Here is a 22,940-nt window from a genome sequence, read left to right as displayed (position 1 = left end):
TGGGATTAAACTTTTATTTATTTACTTAAAGAAAATACAAAACACCATATAGCAAACCCAGAAAATACCCATTCTATGGATAAGGATAAAAAACTACTGTACACCTTGAGCTTGGCTAAATGACCTGGTTTTAGCGTTTAGTGCAAATTTCAACATACGTAATGCTTTCCCACTTCTCTCCCATACTTGAAATGGTAATTCCTATGTGCTAACAGATACCAGCAGGTGCGGGTTGCAGAAGTGGAGAGTCTGTAGCCAGCAGGTTACTTGGAGCCCCCTGCCTAATTTCTTGCTTGAGGGGGGCAAAAGCCTGGAAGGAAAGACAGAGCAGGGGGAGGAGGAAGGCAAAATGGAAGGAGGGAGGGGAAGACCACCACAAGCAAGCAGTTCAGACCTCTGACAAGAGCGATCTGCCCTTCTGCTTGCAGGCCAATGGGCAGGGAGAGAAGGAGGGAGGTGAGAGGCTCTGCCCCCCTCCCACTGACATGTGGCCCCTATCAGATTACCCTGAAGGGAATGTGGCTCTTGGCAGAATGTGGCCCTGGTCTACCCTGGTCTACAGGGTCTAAGCGACCTCATGAGATTTGAATCTTGGTGGACTACGGAGACACCAACAGATTCAACACTTGCCTACTTTGACAAATAAAGGAAGATCAAGCAAACAACTTTAGAAGGAGTCCCATCCAAGGATGCTTGCTTATATGTCCCCGGTGAGCCTTTGACCTTGGTCTCAGGTCAATATACAATTGCCTTGGCACTGCTCCAGCTCTGCTTCCAACCAACTTGGCTTGAATGGCTCAGGAAGGAGCCGCTCTCTGTTCCCCTAGCAGAGGGATTTGGTGAGAAGGCCTGCCTCCCACTTTGAAGTGGCCTGAGTTCATATTCCTGCAGGATAAGGCCTCTCTCACTACCCTTGGGCAATATGTTTGCTACATTCTGCTGCCCAAGAGCAGCTAATGTCACAGGTCCCGCTCTTGTGGGGGAAGCTCACACCACCTGCCTTGCCTTAGAACGTGGAAGTCAACTAATAACATATTTGAGGGGGCCAGCCTCTCCCCCCCCCCCAGTTTATGGGCATTGCCATTCATCTGATGTGATTGCACTGCATCTTGTGACTGAACATGCAGGATGGGGCTGACTTGCTCCCCCTCTTTTATTCAGTGGCCTTGGTTAAAACCCTGCCGTGAAAGAAGCATTCTTAGACAAAGTCACAGGCAAGTTAAAGAACTTCCATGGCCAAGGAGTCAGACTGAGAGTCAGAGGAAGTGAAGAGCAAGCCTTGGACCAGTTCCTTAGGTGGTGTTCTGGGCCTAGCGCATGCCCACGCAACAGCGACAATGGTGAGACACACAAAAGTCCCCACGGAAGCCAAGAAGATGATGTGACTTCTGGGTCCAGCCAAAGCACTGGGAGAGAAGGCAACCTCGGGAGTGCTTGTGGTTGGCTTTGCTCTGCTTTTCCCGGTTGCGTTCTCCTGGTGAAAGCCTGACGTTGACAAAGTACCTGCTGATTTGGTAGAAGTGTGCATGTTTGCTTCAGCAGTTGGGAGCCCCACAGTTGACTGCCTTCCGGTACCTGTGCTGGAGCTGCTCAGAACTGGAGTCAGTTGTTCGGAGGAAGCTGGGGGAGCGGCAGATGCTGTGGTCGGCTTTGTGCCTTTTGCTGTGGAATCTGCGATAATAAAATTGCTTATGGGGGAGCTGGATGGAGATGCCACCAAATCATGAGTTGATCCAGGGAACTCTTCCAGGCCTTTCCCAGCAGTTGTGAGACTTCCCTCATATCTCTTTGGTCCAAGAGAGGTTTGGGAAACCGTAGTGCCACTTGCAAGGGTTTGGGGATGAAGGGTCGTTCCGGTCACCATCACTGCTGGTTTGGGAGTGTACGTAGCTGTGCTAAATGTGACAGTGGTGTCAGGTGGAGCCCCAGGGTGAGCTGATATGGAGACAGTATCTCCCACTTGTTTGTCAAACCCAGCTGTCACTTCTGTAGGAGCGTTCATTGCATCCAGCTGCCTCATGGCCTCCTGTACCCAGACATCCTCTGGTCTTGCACAGAATTTCCGATTCATCTTAGTGATCAGTCTGGACAGAGAAGGGAAACAACAGTTAAAAGGGACACGATCCAGCTCAGTTAAGCGGTTTTAAAACTCAGTGATCATCAACAGGACAGATTTAAGCACATCCTTTAGCACTGCTTAGTTAAGATAAATATCTTTCCACATCCATTTCCATTTAACAAAAAAAAGGCCTTGCAAATATTCATCAACATTGTGTTGCAGAGTAGCAGAAATAAACCAAAGAGTTGCAGTGAAGCTTGGCACCCTGTCACCTCTGCACCCTAAGAAGCCACCGTCCTCCCTGCTTCACTGTTCCCTCTCCTTCCCTCTCTTCCCTCTGTAGTCTGAGCTTGTGTCGTGTTTTATATTATATACTGTATGAGGTGGAGCCCTGTCTTCTCATTGCTAATGTCTGGGCACCATGCAAATTGATAGCACTATATATAATATACTCATAGTAATAATTGAATTTACACATAGAGGTCAGGGTGGGAAGGGTCAAACAAAAGACAGCATCACTACAGCCATTGCTTTTTGCCATAATAACAACATCAATGTATTTTAAGCCTGTTCCCACCCTTTTTTGTTCCTGAAATCAGTTTAATCATTTATGACCTTCTTAAAGAGCTTTGGATAGGTAGAAAGAAAACTGGAAGACACACGTCTCCTGTGACAACTGCATTTAACTTCCATCTCTTCTGATGAGAAGAAAACTGGATTGTATAATAACTGGCATAGCATTAATGGCACAAGGCACTTACATTACCGAAGTCTTCGTCCCACATGTCCTTTTTGTATAATTTTGAAGTCTGGTCTGGTGAATCGGCTTGGATAAGTATTGAATGCATTCGTTTGCACAGCCTTTTCCTACTTCCGGTTGTCCTGCAGCAAGAAAACAGCACATCAATCACTGCGTGTTTATTTGTATGCCACTTTCCCAGAAAACTGTGCCCCAAAAGGCTCACAACACATCAAACGAACAATAAGCATTACTGTTCAAAAACGTTAGAACGGATTGTAAGTCACAATGTCAATAAATAGAAAAAAGGCATCAGCCCATACAACATTGTGCAAAACAATACAAATGAGCAAACCTAATTTAACAGCATAAATTAAAGAACACTGTATGCAAATAAGCTAGCCTAATAAAATGCCTGATTCTAAATAGAAGAGAGAGAGAAACAAATACAAAATAGAACATAGGAAAAGCCCTGCTGGATCAAGTCAAAGCCGGTCAATCTAGTCCAGCATCCTGTTGTCACAGCGGCCAGATAAAACCTATGGGAAGCCCAAAATCAGGACCTGAGTGCAACAACACTCTCCTGACTAGTAGCATGCCAAACTTTGAGTCTGATTCAGAGTACCAAGTATGTGTAGTTATTGCCATTAAGCCCAGGGACTTAGCTGTGGCAAGGCAGGAAAAGACAGCCGGGACCTGGCATGCACCCCTCTCTCCAGGGCCTTGCCTTGTCCCAGATAAATCACTTGGTCTTTGGGGAACAGGGGGAGGCAGCAGTGAGCACCTTCTGAGACTTTTGCAAACATCTGCATTGATTTGAATTGCTACTGAGCAGCCACTGGGCTATATCTGAGATGCTGGTACTGGTAATCTATACAGCTTGGGACCAGGATACCTAAAATATCATCTTGCTGTGCATTTACCTAACAAATCACTGCACTCATATCAGGGACCATAACCAACAGCAGTTCATCAAGGGGTCCATTCTGCATGGTGTCAGAATCAGGCCTTTACGCTGTGGAACAGACTCCCATTACATATCAGCCACTTGCCGTCTCTATTGTCGTTCTAACCCCTATTGAAGATCTTCCCTTTACAACAAGCCTTTTAAATAAAGATTTTATCCCACTCTGAATCAGTAATGGAAGTGTTTTTATGTACATTTTTATTGTTGATGCTTTCATTGTTAAATTGCTTTTGGGTGCTTTATATATTATATTTATACCCCCCCCACACACACCTTTCCTGCAAATAACTCAAGGTGGTGTACCTGGCTCTCACCCTCCTCATTTTATTCTTACAACAACCCTGTGAGGTAGGTTAGGCTCAGATGCAGCAACTAGTCACCCAGTGCGTTTCATGGCTAAACCCTGGCCTCCCAGGTCCTGGTCAGACACTCTAGCCACTATGCAACACTGGCTGTCATGGAATTTATAAATGAAATGAATGAATGAATGAATGAATGAATGAATGAATGAATGAATGAATGAATGTTTTCAAAGGCTCCACTGCTTTCAGGGCAGGATGCTCACACATCTATGTGGTCTATTGCTTAAAGTTCTAGCATGCTTAATTCAGATGTAGTAGTAGTAAACTATGGCCTGATCAAACTAGGAGGTGAAGGGGGAAATCAATGTGGATGGCAAGAGAACATTTTTACACTTGCTTTTATCCTTTTAGCTCATTTTTAGTTTCATTGCATTGAGTCTCTTGTACACTGCTTAGAGGCAACTGTTATTAAGTGTTATACAAATTGTCAGAACGATAAATAAAGTTTAGGAAGCACACAAGCCCAAGGCTTCAGATGGCAAAACTATACTTTGCCAATGACACATTTCCAATTTCAAACCAAAAAACGATTATATAAAATCGTTTCCATATTCAAAACAGCTGCAGGTTGCACAACTCTCTTGAATTCTTGTTGCAGAAAATGTGCCTTGAATTCTGGTTGCATTAGGGAAAAGGATCATGTGAGAAAGATTTGCCAGCATAGACTGTGATTGCCCAACTCTTTCCTCTTTGATGAGCAATCTCATTATTTTATTTTTGAAACCGAGCAGCTGTGCCTGTTAACACCACTGAGCCAACCCAAATGTCAGGCTAACAAAAGAAATGGTCGTGACTTCCGAGATACACATCAGCAGCTAGCCTTGCAGGGGACCCTTGTGTCCCTATGGAGCAGAAGCAGGAAACTGTGCTTGCTATTTCTGTGATATTTAGAGGCACCTGGCTGAGGTCTGCCCTGTTCACAGACTCTCTGTGAGAGTAGAGCAGGCATCATGTTCTCATAATGCGGGAAGGAGTTTCAAAGTGCCCTCATAGTGTAGGGTTACCAGACGTCCCCGTTTCCCAGGGACAGTCCCTGGATTTGTGAATAAGTCCCCAGACAAATTCCATCCCTGGAATGTCCCCAGATTTCATCTAATGTCCCCGGGAAACGCAGGGGCGGCAGTCTCAGCAGCCCGGAGCAGTTGGCTCTGGCTGGCAACAGGAGCTGCTAAGAAGTCCCCATATGATGGTGGTGAAGGGGCTTGAAGATGCAGCTTCCGGGCTGCCTCCACCTTCCCTGACCCCAGCAACGAAGCTGTGAAGGGAGGCTTCATGCTGCCTGCATGCAAGCAAGCAGGAGGGGGCAGGGATCTCTCAGGCAGCACAATGCCTTCCTTCCCATCGGAGCAGCCTCCCAACTCCTACTTGTGTGCAAGCAGGAGTGGGGCAGCGATCTCTCAGCTTTGAAGGGAGGCTTCACGCTGCCTATCAGAGCTTGCGTGCAGGAGGGGGCAGGGATCCCTCAGTTAGGCAACGGGAAGCCTCCCTTCCCAGCTGAGGGATCCCCACCCCCTCCTGCTTGCACGCAAGTAGGAATGGGATTGGGGCTGCTCCGATGGGAAGGAAGGCATTGCGCTGCCCGAGCCTTGCCGCCACCACTCTCGGCCCTCCTTCTCTGCCTTCCATGCCTGACCCACTGCGCACTGCTTCCCCACCACCACCACTGAAGAACCAACAACTCAGGGGCTGCCCAGATTCATGGAGAAAGGAGATAGAAGCCTCAAAGGAAAGGGAAATGTGGCGGTTGAGGTCAAGGCGGCGGCCGCCCCTCTGCCACTGCCATCGCTGCAGCATCAACGTCACAAACGTGTAGTATTTATTTATTTATTTATTTGAAGTGTCCCCGGATTCATTGAAAAAAATCTGGTAACCTTATCATAGTGCTCAATTCAACCTTTTCCTCTCTCAGGGCAAACTGGGAGGAAATGATTCTGCAGATTTACAGATGATTTATTGCATCACATAAAGAGCTGGAAGGCAGCTTAGAGACAGAGCCAGCCTTATGATTAGGCAAACTGAGGCAGCTGCCTCAGGTGGAGGTGGAATCTTGAGACAGCAAATCCTGCCCCTGTGCCTGCCGACTGCCACACCATGCTGCCCGCTGCTGCAGAAACAAGAAGCAGCAGTGGCAGGGGACTCTGAGCTGCTGCCGCTGCCGCCGCTGCTTCTCCTCTGTCTCTGGCAGTAGGGATGGGAGACACTCAGGGTGGTGCTGGAGTACCACGGTGTCTCAAGGCAGTGTCTATAATGCAGAATGCAGCCCCCTCCAGCCTCTTCTTAACCTTCTTCCAATTTTGTGGGTACCCAAGTGTCCCCTCAGCACCCTTATCATTGTGCAATTCACATAGAAACAAACCTACCAGGAAGTCATTCTAGGACATTGTCACAAGTTGTCACCCATACAAGGTCCCCACATTTTAGCTACCTATCACTTTCAGTTTTTCTTCTGGAAACAAACAAACAAACAAAACACCACCTGAGGCATAAAATGTCCCTGAAATGCATCAAATTTTGCCATTAGGGCGTTTCCATTACCCCAAACAATGTTAACATGTTTTCATAGTAAAAGGTTCAGGGACAGGTCCTCAAAGAGCACTGAGGTCAAACAAGCTTGACAAAGGAATAAACTAACTTTGCAGTCACATCTCCAAGGACCCATTGTTGCCTAGGACACACCTTTGGTGAAACTGTTTTCACCCATTTTACAGAAAGCAAGGCAGCTTATGGCTGCAGAGTGTCAACAGGTTGGCACACACAGGGAGATAAAAGGTAAGATTGCCCAGCACAGACACATTTTCAATGGAATTCTGATGCAAGAACAGCCACCCCTAATCCGCTTCAAGAATTAGTAGTACAGATCTAAGAGCTGGCACTCACTGTGAGATCAGGGTTGCCAGTTTTTCAACCATGTCCTGGATTGCAGCTGACAGCAGCTTGGTTTTTAGCCATTGATTAGCAACATTCATCCTGCTGCAGGAGACGCACCCCCCCTCCTGCACCTTAAGCCACCATAAAATGGGGTTAGTTGGAGAAATTGCATCCCTCTGTGACTAGGAGAGTGGATTCATGCACCCCAGGTTATGATGTCCTCTGGAGGGGCAGCATTCCTGTTGAGATACAACAGGCAACTGATATCTGTATTCTCCAGAAACAATTGAAGGTATTTTTTGTTTCGACAGGCTTCTCCAGCTGGATGAAGACGAATCTGCCTTAGGTGTTCATTCTGTGCTGTTTTTAAATATATACTCAGCTGTTTTCCTACTGCTTACAATATTCTCTTAGCTGTTTTTAAGAATGTGGCTGCAAATCACCTTGGGACAGAGCTACACAAAGTGATTCACAGATTATGAAATAATAACAGCAATAAGCTGAACATGTTCATCTGGAACAGTGCAGGTATTGTCGCAAGGCAGAGGTTGAAAGGAAGAGCAGGACTGTTGGCGGTCTGGAGGCTGGGGTGCTTTATCAGGGTCTTCGTCTGTAGCTCCTGGACTGGCCAGGTAGGACTGAGCTTCTGGGTTATCAATTAATCTGGAACATACACCTCTCAGAAAGAGTTTCAGCTACTTGGGAAATATTCACCTATGGCTCTGGAGAATTGCACAAGGGGAGATAGGCAAGAACAGCCAAGATTGCCCCACCTTGATCTTGGGAGATACTGTATTGCTTTAACCTAAATGCAAACTGGGTGTAGGATGCTAATTTCCCCACAACACAAAGTGCCTGCAGTGGGATTTTGAATAGCTGGAGGCATGAATATTCTGCAGATTCACCCTTGTGGAATCTGGCCTCTGCCTTCAAGGGATTTACTCAGCAATCAGTGATCCCAGCTAGATTTGGCTTTTGCACAACAGTTGTTTAGGGCCCCATTCAAGGACGACTGTGTGACATCCAGCCCATATGGAATGGATAATTTATTGTTATTTATATAATGCTCACAGAAGCGCTTAAACAACAGCTCTCGGAGGAGATCACAATCTAAATGGGTGAAAGCACAGGGGGAAAGCAAAACTGAGCTCCCCCCCCTTTTAAATTAGCACGCCAACCCAAGAGAATATACACAGAGCGCTGCTGGATCCAGCCGGTGGCCCACATCCTGTTCTCTCAGTGGCCAACCAGATGCCTGTGGGAAACCCACAACCCCAAACACAAGAGCATGTGCCACTCCTGTGGCTTCCAGCAACTGGTATTCAAAAGCATTGATGCCTCTGACCACGGAGGCAGAGCACAGCCATCATGCCTAGTAGCCAGTGATAGTGCTTTATCCACCATGAATTTATCCACCAATCCTCTTGGACAATTGGACACACTAGGTGCATTTAAGGACTTAAATGACAGGCAATGTCAGCGACAATATGTACATAAATGAGATGAACTCAATTTCCATACTCAAACTGCCCAAACCATATCAAAACAGAGGGATGCCTAAAAAATGCCCAAGAGTGCTTTTTTTTTTACCAGCTCTAGATGGTATGCCAGCTGAAACCATTCCTGGACCACACAGCCTGACCATACAGTGGTCCGTGCACTGGTAGCCTCAAGACTTGATTCCGGCAGTGGCTAGGCTGCTCACAGGAGCAGACTGCAGGCAACAGTTCGAAAGTTCTTGTGTTAATCCACAAAGCCCTGGGCCTGAAACACCTGAAAAACTGTCTCTTCCCTTGTGTGTCAATCACTGAAATCATCTGATGGGGCTCTTTGGATGAATCTCCATGCCTTGAAGTTTGGTTGGCCTTTAGTAGGGACTGAGTATTTAGTGTGGAAGGCCCTGCCCTGTGGAACTGTCTTTGGCAGCATTAATCCCTGCCTTCTTTCAGTCCTCTTCTGAAAACTCTACTCTTTAGGCAAGCCTTTGCAATATGAGCTTCCCTTTCTAACCAATCTACTGTCAGAGACTGGCTGGTTGATGAAGAGCAGTGGGAGACACCAGCCCAAAAATCCCCAGGGATGACACAGAGGAAGAAGACTTAGACCCACGACATTGGTGGTGGGACACTGAGGACAGGTCTGAGGAGGGGACAAGCTGATAGGTGGTAGAAGCAGCTGGCTTGAGTGAACACAGGGAGTCTTCATTTTGACATTTGTGGGTGGTACTGCCTGTCTGATAGCCCTGGCATCTACTGATGTTTTAAATTAAGTTTTACAGGCAATTTTATTACATTTTGTATGTTCGGTAAGCCACCTTGATACGCTTGTGTTTTGTAAATATTTAAATAAAAAAATCCATTTGAATAACAATATCCTAGGAAACCCTCCCCCAACACACACATTTGAAAAAAGTTGGGTTCTTTAAACTATATTTTTATCCAGAAAATTATCATGTTTTACAAGCAGCAAAGTAAAAAAAAAAAAAAACCAACATAATTGGTGCCAGCAGAGACAAATATAATCTTATCTTGGCCCTGGAAAGATGTGTTTATCCCTGGACAAGTCCCTTCCCCACAAAGGCGCCAGCTGGGTTTCCTGAGCACACCTAAAATAAACTCAGCCAGCATCTTTAGCCAGTTAGGAGGAGAACAGGAGTTGAGCAGCGAGCCTGATGGAAGTGAGGAGGAAAGTAGGGGGGCGGGGGGGAAAGGGCTCAGCTTACCTCCCCTCCTTGAATTGCAACAGCAAGGCCTTGCAGAATTTGAAAGGGCCTGGGGATCTGACCTCAAGGGGTGCCTCTGCATTCCAAAGAACAACAGAGGAGAAATTGGATTCACTTTAATGGGCGTAAGAGGGACACCCCCTTTCTCTGCCTTGCCTGACAGCTGAATAAAGAGGGAGGGGAGTGTCCTGCCCTAGCTGGGTTCTGAGCTGCAGAGGAACATCCATATAAACAGAGCTGCCATGGATGCAGACACCAGCAACACCCAAGGCCAGTCCGAGGTCCAGTCCCAAGTAAACAGTGGTTCAAGCAAGGGCTCAGGAAAGATGCAAATCAAGGGGCAGTCCAAGGTCTCATCCCACGCAAGTAGAGGGCCAGCTCCAAGGCAAAAAGCAGCTCTTCCCACCTGATACTGGGGCTTTTCAGCTAGAGCTTGCTGGAACCACACCCAGCCGAATCCCATGAGTTGTTGTCAAAGGAGAGGTCTCCATGGGATGCTCACTTAGCACCCTTGTCCCGGAATCCTAACTTGTCCTTGTCCACAGATCTCGTTGGGTCCTGGGCTTCACTAAGTAGTGGGAGCTCCACATTGGCCTCTGATTGTGGACTCCTCCAGATGAGGCATGACAGACAGGAATGTGGATGGTTGAGCAATGCTGGTTCAGATTAATTGCCTGTTCTTAATCCTTCCCAGCCCAAGACAAATCCCTGCTGTTCTCTGTGAGAAGTAGCATCCTGCAGTGGCCCCGATGGCAGGAAGAACTCATCAATAAAGGCTGCCAATTGTTTCTCACTACTAAAAGTTATATTTTGATGCAGGGTGGGGAACAGAGACCAAACCCATATTTCAAAACTTTTAATTTTGCTAAGTTTTGTTGTTGTTTTTTGCAAGAGATGCCTAGCTCAATATGCACAGAGTAACCAAGACCTGACAGCTGGCGTCGTTTGCTGGCGAACTCAAGTGTTTTTGATGAAAGCATCTTTCACTCATTTGCGTCTGCTTCACACACAGCAGCAAACAAATAGGCTGAATATCCAGTCCGAGGTCCAATCCCAACTCACAGTGTCCCTGAACAATCCATGTTTCTGCAAATACACATACGGTCAAACATGCACACAAATACTTTTAAGATATGCACTAGAAAGTGGAAGGCCCTTCATCCCAGTTCATGCAGACAAATGGTAGCATAGCAGACACTTTAAATTAAATCACACTGAGGACTCTTTGCTATTCAGCATCCTGATCTGCTTGCACAAAGCTTACACAGAGGCTAGACTATGTATTGAGCATTTGTTAACAAATATTATTATGGGGCAGTTATAGGACAATGAGCATTCATTCCAATTGGCGTGGGGTGGTGGTGCTGACATGTCTTCCCATTTATCTTTAGTTCACCCCACACTTTTCAGTACGGTTCCCTGTTACTCTCCTGTCACTTTCCTAAGCACTAAAAGTCGGGGGGGGGGCTTTTTATTTCATTTTAAGAAAGTGGGTTTGTTGTGCAGAATGGTGACATTCTGGAGGCACCATTCTTCATCCTGTGGTTTTGGCTAGCCTACCACAAAGCACAGTGGGTGAGTTCTGGTGGCATCTTAAAAGCCATTGAATCAAGTCTCAAGAGTGCTAGATGTGAACAGCTGCCCTCAGGGGGAAGCCTCATCATGTGGCTACACTTAGAATCATAGAGTTGGAAGGGACCCCAAGGGTCTTCTAGACCAACCCCACTTCAAAAAGGACCCATCCTACCAAATGGTCCGGGGAATCAGGGTCTCTGATAGATTATCTGCCCTGTTATAACTTCATCAGAGTGGTTTAATAATCAGTCCCTCTTCACAGGAAACTCTGGGAATGGTAGCTCTGTGAGGGGAATAGTGGTCTCCTAAAAACTCTCAGCATCCTTAACAAACTACAACTCCCATAATTTTTTTGGCGGAAGCCATGACTGGTTAAAGTGGTATCATTGCAGTTGAAATGTATGTTGTGAATGCAGCCTTAATCTGGTTTGTGTCCCTTGAACACAAGTAGACCAGCAAGTCTGTTCCATCTTATAACCATATGGATATTTTAAGCAATTTTCACATACACAGACTTAATTTTAATTTGTTTTTTATTTATTCAATTTCTATACTGCCCTTCCTCCCAAAGGAGCCCAGAGTGACAAACAATAAAGCAATAAAAACACCTTAATAACATCTTTTTTAAAACTCCAATACAGATACTGTATCTTTCAAGCAGCTAGAAATGATTTTTGAACAGAAAGGCAAAAAGAGCTAGAAAGCTCCCGAACCACCTTGTATAGAAATGAAACTAAAACCAGGATGCTAGCACAAAGAACCACAACCTGAGAAGTTCACATACATGCAATCCAGTCTAGACATGTGATCCAATGTGAGCCATCGGATGAAGACCAGAGAGGTTTGCTTCCAAATCTGGAGCAAACCAAAATCCTCTCCCATTCCTAACTACAGTTCCCATCAGCCTCAGTCAGCTGGGCTCTCAGATGCTGGAGTTAACAGTACCATGGCTGCGCTGGCTGCAGCTCCTGGAAAGTGTAATACAAAACACCTGTAAGGCAGCAGGCTGGCAAAAGCTGCTCTTACCCCTACATTACAGGGTGAGGGAAGCTGAGCCCTCTCCCCTTCCCCCACCAGGGCTCCTCTTGCTACATCAGCTCAGGCACTTTTCTCCTCAGTCCAGCCATTTCCAGAATCAGAGGTGGCTGTGAGAAAAGCACCTGAGGCGATGGAACAAAGGGTGCAAAGGTGTGAGAGAGAGTTCAGCACCCCTCACCCAAGCACCTCTTCCTATGCTAAAATCAAAATGCTTGGTGTTTGCAGACGTTCACACACTTTTAAATTACCGTGTTTTTCGCTCTATAAGATGCACCAGACCACAAGACGCACCTAGTTTTTGGAGGAGGAAAACAAGAAAAAAATATTCTGAATCTCAGAAGCCAGAACAGCAAGAGGGATCGCTGCGCAGTGAAAGCAGCAATCCCTCTTGCTGTTCTGGCTTCTGGGATAGCTGCACAGCCTACATTCGCTCCATAAGACGCACACACATTTCCCCTTACTTTTTAGGAGGGGAAAAGTGAGTCTTATAGAGCAAAGAATACGGTATGTCCCTCTGAGATGGGGGCTAATGGATGAACAATGAAAGGGGATCTGGCAAGTCCCAAAGAGACTGAAAGGAAAAACACCCACCATCCATTACTCAACGGTTTGGAGATCGAATTGCCCCTTCTACATCTGAGCATATATCTTTATAATCATTAGTCTCATTTGGATATCATTGGGATTAATTTTCTTATCTTTAATGTGAGCTAACAATGTCTCTCTCCACCCCCCCGCTTTATTAATTTACAAAATCCAGCATCCCACCCATCACCTTGACATAAGAACATAAGAGCATAAGACAGGCCTGCTGGATCAGGCCAATGACCCATCTCTCCCCACAGTGACCAGTCAGATCCTTGTTGGAAGTCTGCAAACTGGACATAAGTGCAACAGCACTCTGCCCACCTGAGATTCCCAGACGCATGAGGCCTCTGGCTGTGGGGGCAGAGCTTAGCCATTATGCCTAGTAGCCATTAATAGCCTTGCCCTCCATGAATTTGTCCAATCCTCTTTTAAAGCCATCCAAGTTGGGAGCCATCATTGTCTCCATAGCTTCAATATGCTCTGGTTGAAGAAGGAATTTCTTTTGTTTATCCTGAATCTCCCAACATTCAGCTTCATTGTACATCCACCAATTTGAGCGTTACGAGAGAGGGGGGGGGCTTTTCTCTGTGCACCTTCAAAGTGCCATGTTATAAACTTCTATCACGTTGCCAATCGCTTGAAATTTCTCTAAGCTAAAAAGACTCAAACCCTTGCGCTTGAATGGAGTGGGGTGAACATAGCTGAGCCCACTGCATCTGCTTTCCCCCTGGCCCGTTTGGAAGTACAAGAGAGAAAAGGTGCCCCATTTGCCTACGCAGTTAGAGAAAGGGAAACAGAAACAAAACACGCTCAGGCACCCTTTGCCTAGATGGCTGGCAAGTACAAAACCAGTGGGGTGACTCACAAGTGTATGGCCCTTTCTAAAAATTAATAAATTGATCTGCTGGTGGTTCAATTACCATGGTCCAAGCAAGCACCTTAAAGCAGTGGCGTAGCGTGGGTTGTCAGCACCTGGGGCAAGGCAAGTAATTTGCGCCCCCTAACCTGTGGATTTGCGCCCCCTAACCCTAACCCCCAGATGTTGCGCCCGGTGTGCCCGGCCCCCCTGCACCCCCCACGCTACGCCACTGCCTTAAAGGTAACTCAGGATTGCCACCTTTTTAATTGCCATTGCTCCTGTGCCTTAAAAAGCAAATTCAACAGAAATTCAGCAGGTGGTGATTTTCCTGATAGGGAAATAATAAGAGGTGGTGTGAAAGTTTCAGCAGTGGACCACTGTTAAAGAGAGAGGAGCAATGCTGGGGGCTGGGTTGGATGGTAGTGACCCTTCCCCATGTTGCCCTACAACTCCCATCAGCAGCTCCCAAACACCTGGGAGGCAGCTGGTTGGCAAGAGCCGCCAGTAGTTCTCAACACAGGCTGGAGCCCCTCATCACTGTTGTTGTATTATTATTATTATTATTATTATTATTATTATTATTATTATTATTATTATTATTATTATTATTATGTATTCTTATATCATTCTTGTTTTGAAAACATTCTAAAAACATTCGACTTTAGGTGAGCCTGCCCAGATGTTTAGAAAGTTGAGTTTCTGCGAGTTTTAATCTGTCTTTAGTCTACTGTTATATTGACTTTTCAAAAGTCTTAAATCACTGTTGTTAATTTTTCTTATTGATAATTTAATTATTCTATCTTTTTTTTGAAAACTATTTTGAGCTTTCTTTGTTTCTTTTACAATCAAGCAGTGTATAAATTTTATGCAATAAAATAGATATCACTTTGGGGGCATAACAACAACAACAACGGTTTATTTGTATATCACTTTTTGGCCCCTCAATGTGCTGGACAGAAGATTAATACATAACACACCCACACAAGCAACAGAGTGCGCAGTCACTCAAAGCCAGGTAAAAGAGCAAATCACCAAATGCCCCTCTCCAATCACTGCCTTCTTCTACCCAACTATTAGGGCGGCTCTTACAGTTTTATTTTACAAAACAAAGCAACGGGTCCATTGAATAAGAAGAAAAGTAAGCTCAGCACCAAACAACCAGCCAATCGATTAAAAGCAGCCGATCTAAAACGTGTTTTGGTAAACCGCTGGAGGCTTTTCCTTACGATCAAGCGGAATATACATTTCATGAACTGAATAACCAACAGCTAAAACGGATCCAGTGTGAGCAGTGAAAAAGCCACCCCCTTGCCCACTTCCTCGAGAGGAAACCCCCATGTGGTCCATGGGACGCCCTGCCCAGGTTGCTGGGGACTCTCTCGCTCTCGCTCTCTCCCCTTTGGGGTCTCACCTGTCACCTGGACGTGCCACGTCGAGGCGATGGCCGCTGCCGCCACCACCCAGCCCAGCGCCACCAGCAGAGGGTCCCGCATGCTCCTGCCCCGGCGGCTGAGGCGGGCGCTCCTAAGCCCGATGGGCACCTCGCAGAACCACCACCAGCAGCAGCGCCATTCCCGGATTGTGCGCCTCCTTCCTCCTTTCCCTCCCTCTCCCCTCCCTTCCCGAAGGCGGCACGCCTCCCTTGGCAGCCCAAGTCCGACCTCTGGGAAAATCCAGGCGATTCTCTTGGGGATGGTTGATTGGGTTGGCGGCAGCAACGGCAGTCACGCTCCCTGCTTGGCCCCTCGCCCCCTCTTCGGGGTTTGCCCCGGTACTTTTTGCAAAGACGTGTCTAAGTCAGGGGGGGGGGCGCGCCAGAAACCTTGCTAGCTAGAAAGGGTTTGGAATAGAACCAGATAGATCCATCAAAATCTAAATGTAGATTCGTATGTTCATAAGGATCCAGAAACAGCAAGGCTTTGAGACAAACGGGACACGTCCCCTAACATGATGTTGTTTTGTTAAGTGCTTCTGTTTAGTGTTTCAGCCAATCATGCCCTCTCTCGTGGCCGGGGGGGCTCCATTGCAGTAAACCAACAGAGTCAATTTCCGTTTATTTAAAATCTACCAGAGGTGGCACAGACCTGGATTCAATTACCATGCATGGCCTCAAGTCGTGGCGCTGTGGTCTAAACCACTGAGCCTCTTCTGCTTGTCATCAAAAGGTTGGTGGTTCAAATCCCCACGACAGAGTGAGCTCCCTTTGCTCTGTCCCAGCTCCTGCCAACCTAGCAGTTTGAAAGCACGCCAGTGCAAGTAGATAAATAGGTACGGCTGCGGTGGGAAGGCAAACAGCATTTCCGTGCGCTCTGGTTTCCATCATGGTGTCCCGTTGCGCCAGAAGCGGTTTAGTCATGCTTGGCCACATGAACTGGAAAGTTGTCTGTGGACAAACGCCGGCTCCCTTGGCCTGAAAGCGAGATGAGTGCTGCAACCCCATAGTCACCTTTGACCGGACTTAACCCTTCAAAAGTCCTTTGCCTTTTACCTTTTACATACCAGCACCCAGGGTGGGGATCTCCACCTGAAAGAAGTTTTGGCCTACTGTGTTTCAAGAAATTCCCAACATGTGTGTTTGAAGTGTTGGGTGTTTGAAGCGAAGTGTCTGAAGATGTGAACATGAATCAGAATCAGAAAAAAAGCTTTATTTGCATCAGCCACTAGCCATAGCAATAAAATAAAACACAGTGTATGGAAGGTAGAGGTAAAAACTTAACTATACAAAATACATTCTGGAGGTTTACATCCATAATCAAATAATATATCTTATTCTACGGGTCCCTGCTAAAAAAATTGCAGTTTTTGCTGTCACCTGGTCATCTTGATCTTGTACAAGAAAGGACACAGTAGCAGTGGTTGAGCAACCCGATATGGACATTAGTAGAGGGGAAATAACCTCATACCTTTATAAAGAGTGCAAGCTAGAAGCACATGAGCCACTGACTCAATACTGCCATCTCCACAGGGACATAACCATTTTCCCAGCAGAATTTTTTGAAATCGACCCTCAAGTACAGCTGAAGGCAGTATATTTAATCTTGCGTACGTGAAAGCACATCTGTATTTAGGAATTGTTAAATTTTGCAAATAGGGTGCCAACGTATCAAAATGACGAGGTGGAAAATAATAATACCATGGACAAGATTTCTTTATTGTGGCCAGATTATTCTGTCGCTTGATATCATATAGGTGCTGTCTAATTAAATTATTTGCTTTACTGAAGCCCAGTGTTAATAACTGTTGTGGTGATAAACCAGGAAAGTAAAGCTTTGGGATGACAATTTTAGTCCAAGCTCTCATGACAATCTTAGTCCAAGCTCTCATGACAATCTTGTGATACTAAAAGTAGTAGACTGATGGGGTTTAAATTTAGCCAAAGCCAATAATAAAATGTCCTACACCAAATCTGTCATTCAACAGAGGGGATATTAGCTTCCAAGTACAAAGAAGCATTTGGAACACAGGATGGAACAGAAAAAAAATTGCCTTAGGAACTTAGATTGAACAGCTTCTGTAGATCTAAGGTGAGGGCCCGTCCAAATCTGAGCCCCATATAATAACTGTGCTGGGGTTTAGCTTTAAACACTTCAAGGGCTGACAGTATGTGATTGCAACTTTTTGTATGGAAAAAGCTTTTCAGAATTTTAGCACTTTGAGACGCTTTCTCCTTTGCATATTTCTGATGTAGATACAAACGTGAATCTTAAGCCCTAGGACCTCCCAACATTTTTATGAACTGCTGTGAGACTGTCAATTGTACAGAAACAGAAAGCTCTACAGGACTGGAACTTTCTCTTTGGTACAAAAACTTTTGAAATATTGCCAGCCTCCCTTGAGAACCTTACAAGTTATAGAGACACTAAATGCATTCCATGCACTTTGGGGGCATGTTATTATGTACTGATTTGCAACAGCAGCTGCTGGCAGCATCTCTCCAAGCTTGGGATACTAAAAGAAATTAATTCAACATGAAAATAGAAATACTGAAGTGTTATGCTGTGTGACGGAACCTGTTGTCTTTGTAATACATCCTTGTTTTCTTTTGGTTTGATTTTTGGAGGTATACTGATATTTCTGAAGTGAACACTTGAATTTTCGTTTTGTCCTCAATTGTTCTTCTATTCTTGCTGAAATTTGAAAGACCAAAGTCTGCCCCCACACTATACCATTAAAGCACATTTGAAGCACATTATTTCCCTCAAAGAATTCTGGGTACTGTAGTACCCAGAGTTAGAGTTCACAAATTACAATACCCAGAATTCTTTGGGCACAGTGTGTACACAGCCTCTGTGTTTTCCTCCCACATGTCAGCATTCTGTACTCACCAAGCATGCTCAGTCCTCAATGTGCTGTTTTGAGCTCCTCCCCCTTTAGAGACAGTGGCGTAGCGTGGGTTGTCAGCACCCGGGGCAAGGCAAGTAATTTGCGCCCCCTAACCCGTGGATTTGCGTCCCCTAACCCTAACCCCAGATGTTGCGCCCGGTGCGGCCGGCCCCCCCTGACCCCCCACGCTACGCCACTGTTTAGAGATTTATTTATTTAATACATTTCTGGTCCACATTTTCCTCCAAGCTGCTCAGGGTGGCATGCATAGAAAGGTCTCCCCCTGCTTTTTAAAATCTTCGCAAGAATCACATGCCCCTGAGGTTTGCTGGCCAAGCCTTTCACGTAGCAAGGCCATGTCCTGTGGAACTCGCTGCCAGTAGACGTTCTTATCCTAACTGTCTGCCTCAGAAGAAAGAAGATCATAAGAAGAGCCTGTTGGATCAGGCCAATGTCCCATCTAGTCCAGCATCTTAGAATCATAGTTGGAAGAGACCCCTAGGATAATCTAGTCCAACCCCCTGCAATGCAGGAATATGCAGCTGCCCCATATGGGGATTGAACCTGCAACCTTGATGTTATCTAACCAACTGAGCAGGGGCCAAACAGATGCTCCAAAAAGAAGCCTATAAGCAGGACTCAAGCACAAGAGATTCCCAGCAACTGTTATTCAGAAGCATTGCTGCCTCCAACGGTGGTTGCCTCCTCCTCCTTCTCCAAGTTGGTAGCACTCCAAGCTGCACCCATTTCCTGTTCCACCTCCTCCCCACCTTCATTCACCATAATCCCTGAGATCAGACAACTTTCGGTGCTTATGATGACTCAGTGCATTTGGTGGGGGAAGTGGAGAATTCTCTCTCTACTTCCTGCAGAACCCCCTCATTGGTCCTTGCTTCACACACATTCCAGAGCTGAGCCATGGAGTTATATGCAAAGGCTCCAGGCACTAAAGGCCCAGCAAGAATTCAGCCCCAACTTCCTCATACCTTGGACCCGATTTATAGCAGAATTGTTGGAAATTCTGTGGCAGAGGTGGCCTTCCTTGGTGGGATATGTTTTTGAATATTCATTCCCCAGCTTTGTTTATATAGGGAAGGGATGGGGTAAACACACCCACAAGGCATTGAATGCCATTTCCTACAAATGACTATTAAAAGCCTCACACAAACCAGATGCTGCATGGAATTTCCTTCCAATTCTCTGGTCTGATAAAACTATTAGGCAGAGGAATTGAGGTGCTATAGTAGACATGGGTTAGTCTTTGAAGAATTATATTGGGACAGGTTTGACAGGTCTTAACCATTGTCAAATGGCAGTTTATTATGGAGTCAGTGCTGCTCATGTCTGTGTCCATGCCCCATCAAAGAATCAGAGTTTGAAGGGACCCCAAGAGTCATCATTACAATGCAGGAATCATAGCTAGACCCCCGTGACCCCCGCTAATTGATTTACGAACCTCGATTAGCGGTTTATTGCTGCCCGGCACGCTTCCACTCCAGCTCTTCTTCGTCACGGTTCAGCAGAGCTTCGCACAGCGTTGTAAACTGTCACCTGCTGGATTCAGCTCCCAGACAAACACACAGAGTCCCGTTTGTCTCTATACAGCATTTATTTCCAACATTTCTCAGGTATTTCCAGGGCTAGTTGCAGCCATCACTGCCCTGCGTCTGTTCCCCACAGCTCACATAGTGGGACTGACAAACTTTTCCCGAAGCTCCTCCCAAGCTTCTAAAATTGACGTCAGAATGGTGAGGCATCATGGGAACAACTTAACCTCTTAAGTTCCAACTCCAACACCCCCCCTTGCATCACATTCTGACCACACCTTTTTTGAGTTCAACACCTTCCCCTTTGCCTTGTGCTCTTTCCCAGCATCTTTCCCAGGCACCTGTTGAACCCCTTCAATACTCCCAGAATCACACTGTGCGACACTTTTCCACGCACCTGTGACCTGATACCCTACTGACCCATTAGGGCCAGCAGTTGTGTCTTCTCCGTCAGACGTTTCCCCCTCTGACTTGACAATCCTTCCGTGAGCTTTCTCCATTACCGGAGATGAAGCCTCACACCTGGACACTCCTTTCACAACCCTTGGAGATGCCCAAACCTGCCCTGACCCCTGACCCTGGACCTGGTCCCCATCACCGGGATCTGAACCCTGATTCTGGACCTTGTCCCCGTCACCGGGATCAGTCTCTGCCTCCCTCTCCTCCCCTTGAGGAGACTTTGCACCCGTCACTTGGTGACGTATTCCCTTTTCCTTGAAAAACTTCTCCAGAGCAGACCCAGTAAACTGTGACCCTCGGTCGCTCTTGAACCCTTGCACCCTGGTGGAGAACCTTCGTTCCACCCCCGCAACCCAATTCTGGATCAGTTGCGTCACCTCCCCCTCTGATTTGAGAGAGAAACACCAGCCAACCTGGCTGTGGTCACCTGTCAGCGACAGCACATACCTGGCCTCACCCAGACTCTCAGACCTCTTGGGTCCTGACAGATCTGTGAGAACCAGCTCAAAGGGCTCTTTGGTTACCCTCCCAAACCCGGGAAAACCAAGCACCTTTGCACCTTTGCATGCCCTGCACCCTTGGGACCTCCCACATTGTGTGATTTTACACCCTTTTGTGCACCTGTGCAACTTTTGCACATGACTGGGAACCTTAGCACACTGCACCCGTGCTTTTCCAGCATTCCCACAACCCTCCATAGGTGACTCCAGAACAAAGACATTGTTCTCCCTCTGCATGTTGACCCGTTGTCTCCCTCCTCTGAAAATGGAACAGGTGTCATTTTCAAAACGAGCATTGTATCCCTGCTTCTTTAGAGCTGATACATATAAAAGACAACACTTCAGTCCCGGCACAACGTAGATCTCTCGCTCCTCCTGGAAAGAAAAGAACACGTTAGCCACCACACCACAGACTGATTTTTGTGTTCCGTCTGTGAACCTAACAGTCATCCCTGTCAAAACAGCCCTGCATTTCCGCAGCTTCCCAGCAGATGTCTCTGGAATCAAGTTGCAATTAGCAGCAGAGCCAATAACAACACTCTGCTCTGGCCTTGTCCCACGAGTCTCTTGCTGGCACCTGGCAAGTTCACCAGCCTCAGTCTCACGCCTGGTTGTTTTTCCAGACCAGTTGCCATGGAAACCCGACTGGTTCCCATGAGAATTCAACAGTTTGACCTTGGCAACATCCTGTCTTGTCTCTCTGCTCCGGTGGGGGCAATCTCGACGCAAACGTCCCGCTGCAGTACACAAGTAGCAACGACGAACTCCAGTGGAAAAACACTGCCTGGGACTTCTCCCAGCTGGCTTGGCCTTCCTCCTCCCGGAAAAGCACCTCTTGCCAGATCCGCCCCCCCTGAACTGCCGCTTCATCCCAGCAGGTTCAGTGGAAAACTTTTCAAACTTGTCTTTGGAACTTTCCGCCCCCCCCTTCTTGCTCACTAGCACTCCTTGAGGCTACAGCATCAGGAACAGGGGCTCCAGCCATCTTTAGGCTTTTGTATTCCTTCCCCAGGGCTCTGGCCTCCTGCTGAAGCTCCACAGCAAACACAGCAGTACATTTCCAAGTGCCAATAGTCCCTTTGCCCCCCTCTGGGGTCCACAGCCTTTCCCAGCTGTGCACCGGCTCTCACGTAGGTGATCAGCGCCATCTTGTCTTTCTGTTCTGAAGCAGCCATCTCCCGGCCCTTGCTTTCCGCCTCCAGCCTCACAAACACCCTGGAGCGCTGAACGGCCTCTGGCTTCCTGGCACCCAGAACAGTAGACTTCAGATCAGCAGTCAGGTTGCCCAACTTCTTAAAGTGAGCCTCCCACAGTCCTCCAAGACCTGGCAGCCTGCCATCCTCTTCCGTTCTCCCAAGGGGCCCCAAGCTGTACTTACAAAATCACCAGCTCATCCAGCACCCGTCCGGAGAAACGATTCCCTGCTGCTCTCAGCTCCTCTGGCTTTTCACGCAACACAGGCACTCTCTGCGGTTTGCAGCCAGCTGCTTTCAAACTCCGCAGCTGCTCCTTTGCCTCTTAACACCAGGCACAAAGTCCTTCCGCCTCCTGCCGGCCCCCTGCTCGACATCGCAGATCAAAGCTCCCGACTGTTTTACATGCGGTGATGACCCATAACCTGTGCTATTTTATCAGCCGTGACCCCCGCTAATTGATTTACGAACCTCGATTAGCGGTTTATTGCTGCCCGGCACGCTTCCACTCCAGCTCTTCTTCGTCACGGTTCAGCAGAGCTTCGCACAGCGTTGTAAACTGTCACCTGCTGGATTCAGCTCCCAGACAAACACACAGAGTCCCGTTTGTCTCTATACAGCATTTATTTCCAACATTTCTCAGGTATTTCCAGGGCTAGTTGCAGCCATCACTGCCCTGCGTCTGTTCCCCACAGCTCACATAGTGGGACTGACAAACTTTTCCCGAAGCTCCTCCCAAGCTTCTAAAATTGACGTCAGAATGGTGAGGCATCATGGGAACAACTTAACCTCTTAAGTTCCAACTCCAACATCCTTGACAATTGGCCTCACAACCTCTGCTTAAAAACATCCATTGAAAGAGAGTCTACCACCTTCTGAGGGAGTCTGTTCCACAGTCAAACAGCTCTTACCATCAGAAAGGTCTTACTAAGACTTAGTTAGAATCTCCCATAGTTTAAACCAGGGGTCTGCAACCCGAGGCTCCGGAGCCGCATGTGGCTCTTTTACATCTTTGCTGCGGCTCCGGGGCGGATACTAGCGAGGGGAGAAGGCACATTGTGCGCCCCGACACTCCTCACTGTGGCGGGCGCTGTACTGGCTGTGACGTCGCATGGGGGCGGTGCGTGCGTTAGTCACGCAC

At 47.0% G+C, this 22,940-nt stretch overlaps 1 protein-coding gene across 1 annotated transcript; it reads right to left on the bottom strand.

Moving 5' to 3' along the window:
- LOC308592322 (uncharacterized protein) lies at positions 1 to 15,356 on the bottom strand. The gene is made up of 3 exons (XM_081203701.1): positions 15,189 to 15,356; positions 2,821 to 2,941; positions 1 to 2,084 (listed from the first exon to the last, which is right to left on the bottom strand). The coding sequence occupies exons 1-3, from the start codon at positions 15,268 to 15,270 to the stop codon at positions 1,220 to 1,222; spliced, it is 1,068 nt and encodes a 355-aa protein (XP_081059827.1). The 5' UTR covers positions 15,271 to 15,356; the 3' UTR covers positions 1 to 1,219.
- Positions 15,357 to 22,940: the final 7,584 nt, after the last annotated feature.

The sequence above is a fragment of the Podarcis bocagei genome, assembly GCF_964188305.1.
Source record: "Podarcis bocagei genome assembly, chromosome: 7".
Classification (NCBI taxonomy): domain Eukaryota; kingdom Metazoa; phylum Chordata; class Lepidosauria; order Squamata; family Lacertidae; genus Podarcis; species Podarcis bocagei.
This window is presented reverse-complemented; position numbering and strand designations above follow the sequence as displayed.

Coding starts and splice junctions, on each gene's coding strand:
- LOC308592322 (XM_081203701.1), bottom strand. CDS start 15,270: ATGCGGGACCCTCTGCTGGTGGCGCTGGGCTGGGTGGTGGCGGCAGCG. Junction 2,942..15,188: donor GTGGCACGTCCAGGTGACAG/GTGAGACCCCAA, acceptor TTCTTGCTGCAG/GACAACCGGAAGTAGGAAAA. Junction 2,085..2,820: donor GGGACGAAGACTTCGGTAAT/GTAAGTGCCTTG, acceptor TTCTCTGTCCAG/ACTGATCACTAAGATGAATC.